Source organism: Amblyomma mixtum, chromosome 2 (genome assembly GCF_055824585.1).
Source record: "Amblyomma mixtum isolate Tamu chromosome 2, ASM5582458v1, whole genome shotgun sequence".
Classification (NCBI taxonomy): domain Eukaryota; kingdom Metazoa; phylum Arthropoda; class Arachnida; order Ixodida; family Ixodidae; genus Amblyomma; species Amblyomma mixtum.
The window spans coordinates 200,917,206-200,932,627 of NC_143013.1; the positions used below are offsets into that span (position 1 = coordinate 200,917,206).

Here is a 15,422-nt window from a genome sequence, read left to right on the forward strand (position 1 = left end):
TGATCCGTACCGGTGTTACACGCCCAACATTGATGCTAAACCGGGATTTGGACCAGTGCAACATCAACGCCTTCAACCCCTCGATAGCGTCTGTGTTGAACTCTAACATGGACTTGCAGATAATCCTAGACGTCTACGCGTGTGCTACCTATGTGGTAGAGTACGTGGACAAAGCCAATCGTGGTGTGTCATCTCTCAGCCGTGCCATCAAAAGAGTCATCGAAGAACATCCCGAAGCCGAACTCTCCTACGAACAGGCTCTGAGAAGACTGGAAGTGCAAAAGATTAACGCCATCGAAATGTCAGCATAAGAGGCAGCGTGGATGCTGCTTAACTTTGAGATGCGTGCCACCAGCATAGACGTCATCTTCGTCAACACTGTAATGCCCGAAGAAAGGACAAGGAGTAGGAAGACAGCTAAACAGATGGATGAAGAGAAAGTGGATATGAACAGCACCAACGTCTGGCATATCAGTCCTGTTGAGAAGTACAACAACGTGAGCGTGACATGGAAGATGTGACATTTGCCGAGTTTATGACCTACTACAGCCGAACCAAGACGGCAAAGCGACAGAAAACCCCGATCCTCGGATGCCGGGACTATGGAATAGACGATGTTGTAAACTACAAGCGAGAACACGTCATGCTGTACTTGCCCTTTAGAAGAGAAATTGATATCCTAGATGGCAACGCCTTTGACAAAATATTTGACGAAAACAGGGACAAGATCATGGAGGCAAAGAGCAAGTGCAACAGTGCTGTCACAACTGCTGAACTCTTGGAGTATATCTGTGACATTAACAGTGCTGAATCTTCTTCGGAAACACCCAATCATTGTCCAGATGTAGCCGTGGAAAGACAGTTCAAATCAGCCGGGTTTCCTACCTTGGTGGATGCGAACGACAACACTAATATAGGACCACAAAGCACAATCACAATCGTCGTGGTGACTGCATCGTGTCCGGCTGTGAGGAAAAGAGAAGACTGCACATCGTTGGAGGACTACTATTCTCGGATGAGATTGGGTAACGATAGCCAAACGATGCTCATCGAAGAAGTTATACACCGCGTTACGGATGCGGACGCTAAGCCGTTACAAATATTCTTCACTGGCCCAGCCGGCTGCGGTAAGACGTTTACGCTACGCTTAATCATGGACGTCTACATCCGCTACTTCAAGAACCGAAAATTCGGCTACGGAGACGGGGAGGTCTCGAGAGTAAACGCTTATATAGCGTGTGCTACTACGGGAAAGGCGGCTGTTGCACTCAACGGTACGACAGTACACTTTGCCTTCAAGATCGTCATGATCTCATCACGGGACGAGAAGGGGCTCTCGGCTTCCGATCTAAGCACATTCCGCATCCTGTTCAGAGGTTTGGTTTGGTTTGGTTTATTGGGGTTTAACGTCCCAAAGCGACTGAGGCTATGAGAGGTGTGAGATGCATAATCATAGACGAGGTTAGCATACTATCGTCTCACATGCTTCGCCAAGTCGATAGGCGTCTTCGAGAAATTAGCCCGCACAGGATGAGAGAACCGTTTGGGGAATTTGACGTGATACTCTGTGGAGACATGAGGCAACTACCTCCCGTTCGAGCCTCGGAGGTCTACAAGAGGCCTAAATCGGCCAGGGCCGTCCACAATACAGATGTGTTAGCATGGCACAACCTTGAATACTTTCCGTTAACACAAGTCGTCCGCCAGAGCGACGCCGTCTTCTACACATTACTGACCAAGATTGGCGATGGAGAGATGTTACAAGATTTTGAGATCGAACTTCTAGAGTCACGTTTTGTGACCCAGGAACAGGCAAGCGCGCAATGTAATGACGCTGTGCGCTTGTACTACGCCAACAAGGACGTGGATGACTACAACGAACAAGTAGCCGAAAGAAGCCGAAACAAAACAGTCTACCCATCCAAGGACGTCTTTATCGGCCATACATCACAAGAAGGACGACTGCTGGCTCTTAACATGCTGACCAACTACAGTCTAATCGAATGTGGTAACTTACCTGCCTTGGTTGTGTTGTGCCTAGACAAACCGTATATGCTGATACGTAATTTGGACATAGCAGATGGACTCGTCACCGGCATGGTTGACACACTTCAAGAAATCGAGTACAACACCCAAGATGAACCCATAAGAGTATTGCTTAGCTGCCCTCCAGGGGTTGGCCCTATAGCCAAGGCTAAGCTCGCTCAGCGGGGGTGCAGACGCCACCGTGCCACATGGATACCCATCGATCTAGTATCCATGCAATTTCAGTTGAGAGAAAAGACGGTAAAGCACATGGCAGTCAAGCGGACCCAGTTCCTACTTATACCGGCCAGTAATATGACAATTAATAAGTCCCAAGGGGGCACCTTCGATGACGCGGTGTATGACTACGCTGAAAACCACCCGCAGAAACTTGTCTACGCCGCCCTCAGTAGAGCCACAAGTCTGGATAGCCTCTACTTGACCAAATAGGAGGGGTGCCCTAAGTTTCTCCATAGGGGGCCCAATCCAGACGGCGCTTCGTTCGGAGATCAAACGTCTGGAAAGACATAGGCTACACACTGAGTACAACCGCTGTGAAGAACTTCTGGCTAGCATTGAGATTACAGTGGAGACACTGAATGTCAGATCACTAATAGCCCATCATCAAGATATAACCAGGGATACATTGCTAATGCCTGCCCATGTCTTGGTGTTTACAGAAACGGGGGTTTTCCGGTCAAACGCCCTTCCAATACCTGGCTATAACCTCGTAGCTGCGACCAGACGGGTCGGCCAAAGCAGAAACGCTGCGGTAGCGATATATGTCAGGCATCCTTTCCAAGTCACCTTAGTAACACCGCCTGTACCAAGTGAGCATGGCGAGCCACTGTGCTTCCAACTTACTGCCTTGGAGCTGGTTATAACTGGTGTTTATATATCTCCCCAAGCAGGAGTTAACGAAGCTTTTGACGTCATCTCAACCGGACTCCCAAGCCGATTCGACAAGAGGTTGGTTGTCTGTACCGGAGACTTTAACAATGACCATCGCAGAGACCCTGGCTTCATCGAAGCAGTCGAATCAGAGCATCTCCTGCACGTGGCTACATTACAACCAGGCACAACCACCCACTGGGGAAACAGGTTGGACCTAGTCATGTACAGACAATCCATCGCCGACGGATTCACCATCACCCAAGTTGAAACCAAAAGCCATTTCTTCACGGATCACTGAAGCGTATTTATAAGCATAAACTGCAACCACAGTAGAATCCATGTCTGGCCTCAGTTTAATCACATAGCCAAACAATACATGGGTACACCTTGAGCTTCACCCAAAGGGAAAGCCATGGAGAAGCCATGTTTAACCAAGGGCACCACCAAGGTACATCACAAGGCGTGCTAAGGCGTAGCCAAGGTGTATTTTGCTTTCGCAACCTACCAGGCCTAACCAAACCTAAGCCCCCGACCATTTTTTTGTTCATTTTGCCGGTGACTTTTATTCGCTGGCGACTTGGCTTGGCTGCGCTGAATTTGTTGGACACACGCCGTCGGGCTTCGTGACGACACCGCCAGGGTGGACACAAAAGCCGTGCATATTCTGAGCACTATACCTTGGTTCTGAACAGTCTAAATGAGAATTTGGAGCAGATTAGAAATGTAATGACTTCATTTCACTAAAAGACAAGCGCCCCAGTAGTCACAGTGCGCCGACGTAGTGAGCGCATCAAAATAGGTGCCGAAATTCGAGAGCTTTATCGCTGGCGGCTTACGGAGTAGCATGCGCTAGTTTGCAGGTCAACCTAGGGGGCTTCGACCCATGGTGGCAATTTAGGGTTTATCGCTTCTCGGCCTTTTATCGGCTAAGATCAATTTTGTAGTATCTGTTCTTATCAGCTTAATATCTGATACGGTCCTATTCGGACCCTATGATATTGAACGTATTTTTGTGATTTGGCGGAGTGCTCGAGGCTCGCCTCACCTCCGCCACGGGTTGGCCCGGTATAGCACTGTCGCCGGGATTAGCCCACTCACCCTACAAGGGTGAGGTTTCCTGAAATCCAACACACACACACACACACACACACACACACACACACACACACACACACACACACACACACACACACACACACACACACACACACACACACACACACACACACACACACACACACACACACACACACACACACACACACACACACACACACACACACACACACACACACACACACACACACACACACACACACACACACACACACACACACACACACACACACACACACACACACACACACACACACACACACACACACACACACACACACACACACACACACACACACACACACACACACACACACACACACACACACACACACACACACACACACACACACACACACACACACACACACACACACACACACACACACACACACACACACACACACACACACACACACACACACACACACACACACACACACACACACACACACACACACACACACACACACACACACACACACACACACACACACACACACACACACACACACGCAAGCACACGCACGCACGCACACACTCACACACACTCGATCCAGACGCGGCGCAACAGGGAAGCTTCGATTTTATGACGCCTTAGGCGGTGATGATTATAATGTCCTTAGGCTTAATCTATTAGGCCATCTCAGAAGCTTTTCTTTGTCTCGGTATATAAGGGACCTCCCAGATCCTCTCGTGTCTTACTTTAGCGGGTCGAATTGAGCGACCTCGGCATGCGCCCTCACGCCACCATTACTCCCTTATTTCGTCCGCGCATCAAAATTTCGGTGGGCGCGCACGGAGAAGCGGCGACCAGTCTGCAGGTTTTAACTTGCGTAGCATATACCTCCTGTGCTAAAATGCACTGTACTCTAAACAGTGACCTCGTTGAACGCGGTGGTTCTACGTGTTCATCCATCATGCGGCTTTTCCACATGCTAAAGGGTCCTATTAACACGAAAAGTTCACACGAAATTTCAGCGTCTCTCATCACAAGCAGAAATCTTAGAGTGCAAGGCGTGATCTCATTGCCCTTTTTAAGAGTCTGCTGAAGTCTCTCCCAAACGAACATAAATATCTTCTCAATGATAGCACAGGTTGCAATTCACTGACCGTGGCACAAACGTCCCTTGGCGCGATGACACGGTCTATACGCGTAAGTCCATAAAAGGTTTTTGCGGCACATTGAATCTGCATCCGCTCAACTCGCTCTTATACACCGTCGTCAAGAAAGGCTAGGTAAGGCTGCACGTTTATGGGAAGAGGAAGTAATGATCGATCAGAACCTGTGTCATCTGGATTCGGAGAGGCCGTGCAGGTGTTCCAAGGAAAAGCAGAGAGAGTAAACCGGGCGTATCAGCACAAAATTCCCTCACGGTCATGTCCATAAAAGACAGACGAGCACTTCATCGGCCAGGAAGGGGTCGTTTGTGGTTTTGAAAAATAAAAACTTTGAATCTGGTTGATGGACAAAAACGTGGTAGGGTTTTAACGTAGTTAAACCGAGTGGAAATGCGAAACAACGTGATAATTCTGCGACTCATCTTTCCAGCATCTGCAAGTGCACGCAACCCCGTTTCTCGATGAGGGTAGCTGATTGCGCAAGTTGGTTGTTCATTATGAAGACTGCAGCGCTCGGAAACACGGACAAAACAAGGTAGACACTACATGGGCTAAATCGCCTAATCTCTTTTCTCGCTCTTCGTCGCTACACCCTCTCTACATTCGGCGGGAGCCCTCCTCCCATTGGCTACAGTTAGTGCGACGTTCCTCCGAAATTACCCGGGTCACTCCGAGGCTTCAAAAAAATTCTTGGATGGGTTTGACACCGTTGTGTAGTGCTTTCGTACCAAAAGTGCACGACAGGCTCACCACACTCTATCAACATATCAAAAAATTTCGTTGAAGCGTAAGCTTCCTTTGATACCGTCCCAGAAATGTAAAAAAAGTTTATGCAGGTAATTTACGTTTTTCTTCGTACAACGCAGCACGCACTTACAACAGTGTCACAGCCCAACGTTGCAATGAAGATGTTGATAAATATGTCCGTACAGGCAGAAAGTGCTACCAACCCACCCAAGCCTGCATTTCTTATCATGCGCTTTTTATCAGAATAAAAAATGGCGACGATACCAGCAGAGGCCAGAATTTCAATTTTACACTTTCCTGGTGAGAAGTCACGATTTGCCGTGTTTTTGAAGACATAGAGCTATAGGGTTTCGAGATGTGTAACGCGAGTTACGAAAGCGGTGTCGAACAGGTGATTTAAATAAAATATATTTCCTAAGCTCTTGCGATGCATGTCGGAGGTGTGCCGGAGATGGTTGGGTTCTGGACGGTGATGGTGAGTGAAATGGGTGGAGGCCTTTTGAAAACCCCAGGTGGTCGAAATTTCCGGAGCCCTTCACTACGGCGTCCCTCATAGCCTTAGTCGCTTTGGGACGTTAAACCCCATAAACCAACCAACCAAACCGGAAGATAAAGGTGGGTGGTTGATGGGGCATGAGGCTTCTGCAGGGTAGAAAGTGGGTCAACTGTGGGTACATGGCGGCTTCTGGACAGTGGCTGTGGTTGGTTAACGGGTGGAGGCCTTTTGGAAGAAAATGTGGGTTTTTGGGGGTGAGTGACGCTTCTGTAGGGTTATGTGGGTTCACTGTTGGCACATGGTGGCTTCTGGACGGTGGCAGTGGGTGGGTAATGGGTGGAGACCTTTTGGAACTTGAAGGTGGGTGGTTGATGGTTGGGGACTCCTTTTCCACACAAAGACACGCCCATGGTGAAGTTCATGGATGCATCCATGACAGGCGAGCCAAGCCGCTGATTCCTTGCTTGGTCGGACCTGAGCTAGAGGGCTGTTCGGTGGAAATGCACGGAGAAAACTCCTGCCAGCCGCCACTGCACAGACATTGCACAAGCCTTTCCAATCTGGAACCGCGTATCAAGGCCGGGTCTAGTCCTTGCCGTGAGGCAAACTTGGGTCGCCACGCAATCCAATCGGCCCGAGCTCGAATCCGGTGGGTGATATCTTCACCACACCCACGCCCCACAACCACGCCACAACCAAGCCCAGGTTGGACCCGTTAAAGAGACATAAGTTGTGAATCCGAGGTGTGTCCATATACAAACAGGGCGCATCTTGTGGCGAAAATTGTTGATGGCGGGGGAAGCTTCTCCAGGTTTGTAGGTGGGTTAACTGTTGGTACATGGTGTCTTCTGGTGACGGTGGGTGAGTAATGGGTGGAGGCCTCCTGTAAACTAAAGGTTGGTGTTTGGGGGTGGGTGAAGCTTCTGAAGGGTGATTTCGGATTGTTCGGTTGTGGGTGCAGGGCGAAGGTGGTGTCACAAAATTCGGCGCATTTTAAAAACAAACAAAGAAAAACCGCCGCGCGCACGGCGTCTCGCCGGCGCGAGCCCAACGGGAGAGAGGGAAAGCCCCCGCCGAGCGCGTGCCTCTCTCTCCATCGCCACGGCGTGCTCCGAAGGAATGAGTCATCCACGCCGAAGATTCTCGAACATGCGAGTCGGTTCTACAGCTGACGGGGGCAAGAGGGGGAAGCCTTGCGTGCGCTAAGACATGTCCCCCTCCTCTGCACTCGGGCGTCGGCGACGCCGCCACGACGGCGCCACGCTAGAACACGCTGGAACCTTCGCGAAACGACTCCTGACTCTGACCAATGGGGACGCGCGGCCAGTGAGAAGAGAGAAGGGAGACAGCACTGCAAATGCTGCGTGTATGTGCGCGCCTACTTTGGCGCGTACAACGAACAGACGGGAGAGCGAACCTATAAAAGAAGGGCGTTGACCGCCGTCAAGCCAGTCCGGACCGCCGTTTAAGCTTCATCGTAGCGCGCCCGTTCGACTCCCGGGAAAACACCACTCGGCCAGCATCGGACCAACGAGGCAACGGTCGCCAGTCTGCGGGACGGCATCGTCGTGGAACTCTGGTCGTCGGACTGCCGCAGTGCCCGGTGAACAAATTGTGTTTTGCTGGTTTACCTCTGGTTTACCTCTCTCTCTTGTGTTAGTGCACTTTAGGTGCAATATTGCCTGTGTATTGTATTCTCTCTCGAGTTTAACTTTGCACGAGTTGCATTGTGTTGCTAATCACTTTGTCTTTGTACTAGTGTTTGTGAAACCCTCTGTATCGTCTCAATTGCTGTATAAACTTTGTTTTGTTTTGTGAACCTTTGGCTCCGACCCATTCTCTGGCTTGCGACCAGCGAAAGCTGGGCACCGAACGCCCAAAAACCTCTTGTCACTTGGTGGCTGGTCTCCGCTGAGTTTGCCACGCTGAGTCGAGGGCATCTCCTTCGAGTCCGAGACCGCTACCCCCACACGCTCTAAGGGTGTCTGGGAGCTTCCCACGTAAAAGTGCGCGAAGTCTGGGTGACAGGTGGGCAGGCGTTGGGTGAAGGTCCCATGAAGGATGGCGGCCGCATCACAGAGCACCAGACAAGTGGATTTCACGCAAGTGATGGTAATAATATTAGCACATAAAAAAACAAAACAACAAGAAGCTTTTGTGTGCGTGGTTGGCGCATATGCAGAACTGTGAGCGCGCACGTGCGGCTCACAGAGCTGCTTAACCCTTCGGGCGGTCACAATGCTGTTCCCGGCTACACGGCAAGAGAGCAGAGTTCTAATTCTATTCGAAAACAAACTCAAGGTCTGGGAACGCTGTACAATGTGGCCACATTGGTCAAGAAGGCGCTTTTATGGAGCTCCTTGCGTAACTCCTCGCTTGGGAATATATTGTTCTCGCGCATTGCGTGCAGGCTGCCATGTTTGTAATCATCAGCAATTAATTCTGGCATGCCCTAGAATCACCTCAGGCAGTTAAACTGAAGTTGTGGCATTTTCGATATGCCAGATCCGCTGTAGCTTCCAGTCTCAGCGAGATACATTTTTTGCGACGTTTGTATCAAAGGAAGCGAAACGCTGCTGGGGCGCCATCGTCTCAGAGGAATAGAAGCACGTTAGAACCGTGCTGAACCATTACCACGGTTGAGAACCTTGCCGATTTTGCTATCCCATTGAAAGCAAAGGCTCTACGCCCTCCGGACGTGCCTGCGGTCGTCACACTGCGCAACTTCCGGGTGTGCCGCGTTGGTTGCCGCCAACTTTTTAGTAGGAGTTAGCAGCAGAACAGATTTTCTCATCGACGGCTTGTTTAGTTCTCTGAAGAGAATATGGAGATAATTGTGGGGAAATGGGGCAACAACATAAGCCAGGATGGGAATGCGTGCATACAAAAAAAAAACAATAAACGCAGTTTAGGAGAGATTTGGCACTGCGCATGAATAGTGCGTTTGATTCACAATGCATTTTCACTGAATTACACGGGAAACGTTTTTGCATGATCAGACTGTCGCCTACCATTCTCGATAAATTCCTAGCACGCAGGCGCCACGAGTGCGTGCTAACGCTGCCCCTGACCGGCCAGCCTTTCAGATGAAGGCCGAGAAAAAACGGGGGTCAAAGATCCCGCTTCGCGTACGTGCGCGCAGCCTTCAAGCTACAGCTACACTTCTCACCACGCCGGTGTGAGTCTGAAGGCACGTACGTTTGGTGTAAAAACTCGATGATGCTCGAATTGCCACCCGCGTACATGCAACCGCTGGTAAATTTACGTCAAAAAGTTTCAGTAGCAGGCAAAACTATATCGCAGTGATAAAGTGGTTGAGCAATTGCATTCATTAATACTGGATGAATGGCTAGCTGGTTGCGCATACAGGGGACTCCTGCGCAGTAGCAACCCGGAAGAGAGTAGAAAAAGGTTGCAAACACCGGCGCTTACTAACAACTGCATTTATTGCTTCAAACTGGTTTATATAGGCATCAGGCTCGTGAACACAAGGATAGAAGTGAACTCAAGCATTCGCACCACAATTATTGCTCTCCTCCCCGCCCTTTCCTGCAGTCATTCGCTTTGTCATGGACACGCGGGAACAGCAGCGCTTTTTTACTAACACTTACGGATGGCTTACTGAGACATTTATCATATAATTTTGACATGACATGAGGTTCCATTATCACCCTTGCGGTGGTGTCTCGGCACTTGCGCAGAACAGTTGTTTTTTCGAAGGCAGGTGCTCAGTGATCGCACTGGCTGCAGAGCAGGCTTAGTTCCCCTAGTTCACATCCTCCGATGGGTGCGCGGTGAGTGTGCGACGAGTGTACTGCGTGGTTATAGTCGCGAGTTGATAGCCCATCAGGGTCGGATACGGGGTGCCTGTCTCCTGTGGTGCGATGATGTCTGGCAGGGATGGAGTGTGCTGGAGGTATGTCGCGAGGAAGCTGTCTTTTCCTGTAACTCCTGCAACTGCACTGCTAGATCGTCATGGCGCACGTCGGTTGTTTCCGCGGTCGCCCTCTGCGTCGCTGGAATTAAGTTGTCAGCTGTGTGCTTGTGTGTTACTAGCCATGTTGTGGCTGGGATGTGCGGGTGGGGTGTTCGTGTCGCGAGTTAAGGACCTGCCTGCGTTGCATAAGCCGGTCGGGTAGGGCCGCTATAGTCTGCTTGAGAACTGCAAAGCGCTCTTCGATGAGCTCAATTCTTTGGGCCGTTTGCTGGGCCGATACAGTCGGTGCGTTTGCTTGTTGAGTTAAAATTTCTACCCGCTGCGTTGTCTGTTCCACTGTCTAGGCAAGGACGTCTACTTTGTGGGCCGCCTGCGGGACCAGCGCGCTTATGTCCTGGAGCGTTTGGGTCCCTTGCTGTGTCAGCTGATTGTGCGTTTCCCTTTGTCGGACGCATTAAGCCCTGCCTGCCGCTTACTCTGTACCTGTTCGGGATCAGGTGGTTCCTGCGCGGCGTCCTTCAGTCGTTGGTGGCAGTCCCCGCTCGCAGCCGTAGTGGGAGGCATCGAGGCGTATATTAGAAGCACTTCGAGGAACACGGGCGCTAGTGACAACTGATGTTTTGAAGGTTGAACAATGCGCGCGCGCGTGCACACACACACACACACGCATACATACATACATACATACATACATACATACATACATACATACATACATACATACATACATACATACATATATACACATACATACATACATACATACATACATACATACATACATACATACATACATACATACATACATACATACATACATACATACATACATACATACATACATACATACATACATACATACATACATACATACATACGAGGGGGTACCCAAAAGAAACCGGACTTATTTTCGTTTGAACTTATTTGTTCACATTTTCAGCACAGACCTTTATTATCCTTCAAAGTACTTTCCACTTACAATAATACGTTTGTCGAATCTTTCATTCCATTTTTCAAAACATTTTTTAAATTCATCTTTTGTGATGCTTGACAGTCCCTCCGTCGTTTTTTCTTCACCTCAGCAACATCAGCGAAACGCTTTCCATTTACCTGTCTTTTCATTTTACGAAACAAAGAAAGTAGCACGTGGCAAGGTCGGGTGAGTATGAGGGTTGAGGAACAGAGGACATGCCATTTTTGGTCCGAATTTGTCGTAGAGACAGGGCTGTGTGAGCAGGGGCATTGCCATGGTGGAAGAACCAGTCACCCGTCTGCCACAAATCAGGCCGCTTCCACCGAACACTGTTGCCCAATCTTTTCAAAACATCCAAGCAGAAAGCCTGGTTAACTGTCTGACCCTGCGGAACAAATTCTGAATGGACGACTCCTCTCACTTCGAAAAAACAAATCAGCATTGTTTCGAGGTTTGGTTTCACCTGACGAGCTTTCTTGAGGCGAGATGAATTTGAAGTTTTCCATTGGCATGACTGTTGCTTTGATTCAGGATTTAATTCAGGAACACTTGAGTTGTCCCCATAACACCGTCCTTGAACGTCTTTCTGAATATTTCAAGAGTTTCCGTTCCACTGTTTCCGAGAAAAAATCAAAACTTCACCGGCGCATGCTGTTCACGAACATCAGCCATTGCAAAAACGACACTCACACAAAACAGTCGTCACTCTAAAACTCTGCCTAAACTAGTCTGACCTCCTTCAGCGACGGCACTCGGCTTACTGACTCAGAAATGTTCTTCTATGCGCTCCTAGCGACAAAACGCGGCACCACAGAAGCTGTGCCGATTCAAAAAATTAGTCCGGTTTCTTTTGGGTACCCCCTCGTACATACATACATACATACATACATACATACATACGTACGTACGTACGTACGTACGTACGTACGTACATACATACATACATACATACATATATACATACATACATACATACATACATACATACATACATACATACATACATACATACATACATACATACATACATACATACATACATACATACGCCGCCGCGGTGGCTCAGTGGCTATGGTGCTCGGCTGCTGGCCCGAAAGACGCGGGTTCGATCCCGGCCGCGGCGGCTGAATTTCTTTGGAGGAGAAATTCGAGGCCCGTGTACTGTGCGATGTCAGTGCACGTTAAAGAACCCCAGGTGGTCCAAATTTCCGGAGCCCTCCACTACGGCGTCTCTCATAGCCTCAGTCGCTTTGGGACGTTAAACCCCATAAACCAACATACATACATACATACATACATACATACATACATACATACATACATACATACATACATACATACATACATACATACATACATACATACATACATACATACATACATACATACATACATACATACATACATACATACATACATACATACAAAGAACCCCAGGTGGTCGAAATTTCAGACCTCCACTACGGCGTCTCTCATAGCCTGAGTCGCTTTGGGACGTTTAACCCCATAAACTAAACTAACTAAACTAACATACATACATACATACATACATACATACATACATACATACATACATACATACATACATACATACATACATACATACATACATACATACATACATACATACATACATACATACATACATACATACATACATACATACATACATACATACATACATACGTACGTACATACAGTCTTTGTCAAATGTAACCATGCAGCATGGTTTTGCTTCTACGTCATATATTTAAACTATTATGCCAGCCCTACAGCTCTAAATCTCTGTGTGGTAAGGAGGACCCCTGTCCTCACCTTCAAAGAACTTTCCGACCTCAGGGAAAACCGTAAAGGCTCTACTATACAAATGAGAAGCAAACCATGCAGCCTGGTTACTTTTGACAAAGACTGTACATATATATATATATATATATATATATATATATAGCTGCAGGCCTGCGCAGGCACTACCTTGCAGGAAATCGTGTAAACTGGCAAGCAGGAATTTAGCAGGTGAGATAGAAACTTCATCTCAGCATTGCACAGTAGCACTGCTGTGCCACTTGCACAGTCTTGTCCCGCTTTTGTGACAAAAACGCCTTCAAGGTTTCACGAGTGTCGTTTTTTGCTGACTTTTGTCTAGATTCTCACTCTGTTGTAATGGGGTCTACAATGCACTGGACAGCAAGGTGCGTGCCCTCCTTATTATCTAGTTTTTTTTTGTTGCGTGCTTTCTGAGTGCTCTTTTAGGAAGGCGATAGCAAAGAGAAAATGGTGCAAATGCACTAATCGCGGACAAGAAATGGAAAGATGACTCTCTGAAAATCAGAAGCGGGAAATAAGAATCCTTGCGTCTCTGAGGAGAAAAAATGAAAAAATGATCTTGGCTTAACAGGGCTCAAATTTTGCACAGAGGTTCCAATTGGCGGTAAGTTTTATTTTACGCTACGTTTTCGTCCAGTACTTTCCTCAATCAGTTGAAATTAATCAAAAGTCCACATCGTATGCTGCGATGCGGGACCAAAAATGGCTGCGCAGCATGGACGGACGGACGGACGGACGGATGGATGGATGGATGGATGGATGGATGGATGGATGGATGGATGGACGGACGGACGGACGGACGGACGGACGGACGGACGGACGGACGGACGGACGGACGGATGGATGGATGGACGGACGGACGGACGGACGGACGGACGGACGGACGGACGGACGGATGGGTGGATGGATGGATGGATGGATGGATGGATGGATGGATGGATGGATGGATGGATGGGTGGATGGATGGATGGATGGATGGATGGAAGGAAGGAAGGAAGGAAGGAAGGAAGGAAGGAAGGAAGGAAGGAAGGAAGGAAGGAAGGAAGGAAGGAGCGTCCCTTTTGAAACGAGGTGGTGGTGGTTGCTACGGTGCTCGGCGTTTTTTTTGTTTACGTTTTAAAAATATTCGCAGTTCTATAAATTGTTTTATAAGTTCGCCATTTTATTTAAATGCAATTTTTAATCCTGCACTTGAAGCCTCGCGCAACCTCCCTGCTTTCGAGCCACCAATCTTCCAATAGTTTTTGCTAACTTGCGGGGCCGATTTTTTTACATGACCATTGTTATCTCTAAGCCCTAGGGCTTCGGGGAGAGTGACTGCGGCTGCATCGACATCCGGATGGATACCGCCACAATGCAGCACAAGATGTTCAATCGTTCCTACAGATTTACCATGCTCTGCGCATGTGTCATCTGCTTGGCTAAATTTCATTTTGTAGCTACGAGTTATAAGGCACGCTGATCTAGCTACAAAGAGCAGGGAGCTCTTTCTTGGGTTTCACAGAACAGCTGCACTGGCAGCGCCATCTCTCGCCCCTGAAACGTAAAGGTGCGCTCTTCGTGTCCCATCTCCTGCGTTCGTCTCCTTTCGTCTCCGCCAACAACAGCTGGAGACGCAGTCCAGCTGTTTCGAAACCGTTTTATTTTGGTCCGCCTTCGCTGCATGCAATGCGGTCTGTCAATAATTCTCACCGATTCAAGCAAGTACCCAACCCAAGCGTAGTACAGAACACAAAACCTTCCACATCTGTGCGAAATTTGAGTCCAAACCAAGCGGTGGTTTGGCCGCAACAATTTTCTTCGACTTCTTTTTTTCTCAGCGGCGCAACACTATGTATTGTAAATCGAGCAGCCGCTGTCGTATCTGAAAAATGTTGGAGCCATCCGTGCTGCGAAAGACGTCGAAAATTAAATCCAAGTCTCTCCCGTGCTTTCTATCGACATAGCCAACCTTTTCGCCAACACGTGTGACGAAACATAGCCGCGCATTGCGTGTGAGTCCTTTAGAATAAACAGGCAGCCACCTCGCTGGCAGATGGGTGAAGTGCTGCTCTGGTTTCTGGTCACCTGCGCACAGTGCCCCCTGTATTTCGCTACGCTCTGTGTTGCTCTTTTTTTATAATATTAAGGATGCCTTTCAGCTTAGTTTTCCTGTCTTTCTGCGCTTCTGTGACATACATGCATGTTTCGTTATTCCGAGTAGTTGATGTGGTCTTTTGCGTCCTACTACAATTGTGCCGTGCTCGCTGGCACACCATCTTTACAGTGGGCTCAAGCGTAGAGCCAGG

General features: G+C 48.5%; 1 protein-coding gene and 1 non-coding gene across 2 annotated transcripts in view; both read left to right on the plus strand.

Moving 5' to 3' along the window:
- The first annotated feature begins 508 nt into the window (after positions 1–508).
- The window catches only part of LOC149362223 (uncharacterized), a 95,456-nt gene continuing 80,542 nt past the window's right edge, over positions 509–15,422 (plus strand). Inside the window, exon 1 of the mRNA XM_089568242.1 lies at positions 509–783. Coding sequence (XP_089424368.1) covers positions 509–783 — 275 coding nt within the window. The remainder of the gene's footprint in view (positions 784–15,422) is intronic.
- On the plus strand, positions 3,823–4,018 carry LOC149362224 (U2 spliceosomal RNA). The gene has a single exon (XR_016289302.1). It is a non-coding gene; the product is annotated as a U2 spliceosomal RNA (small nuclear RNA).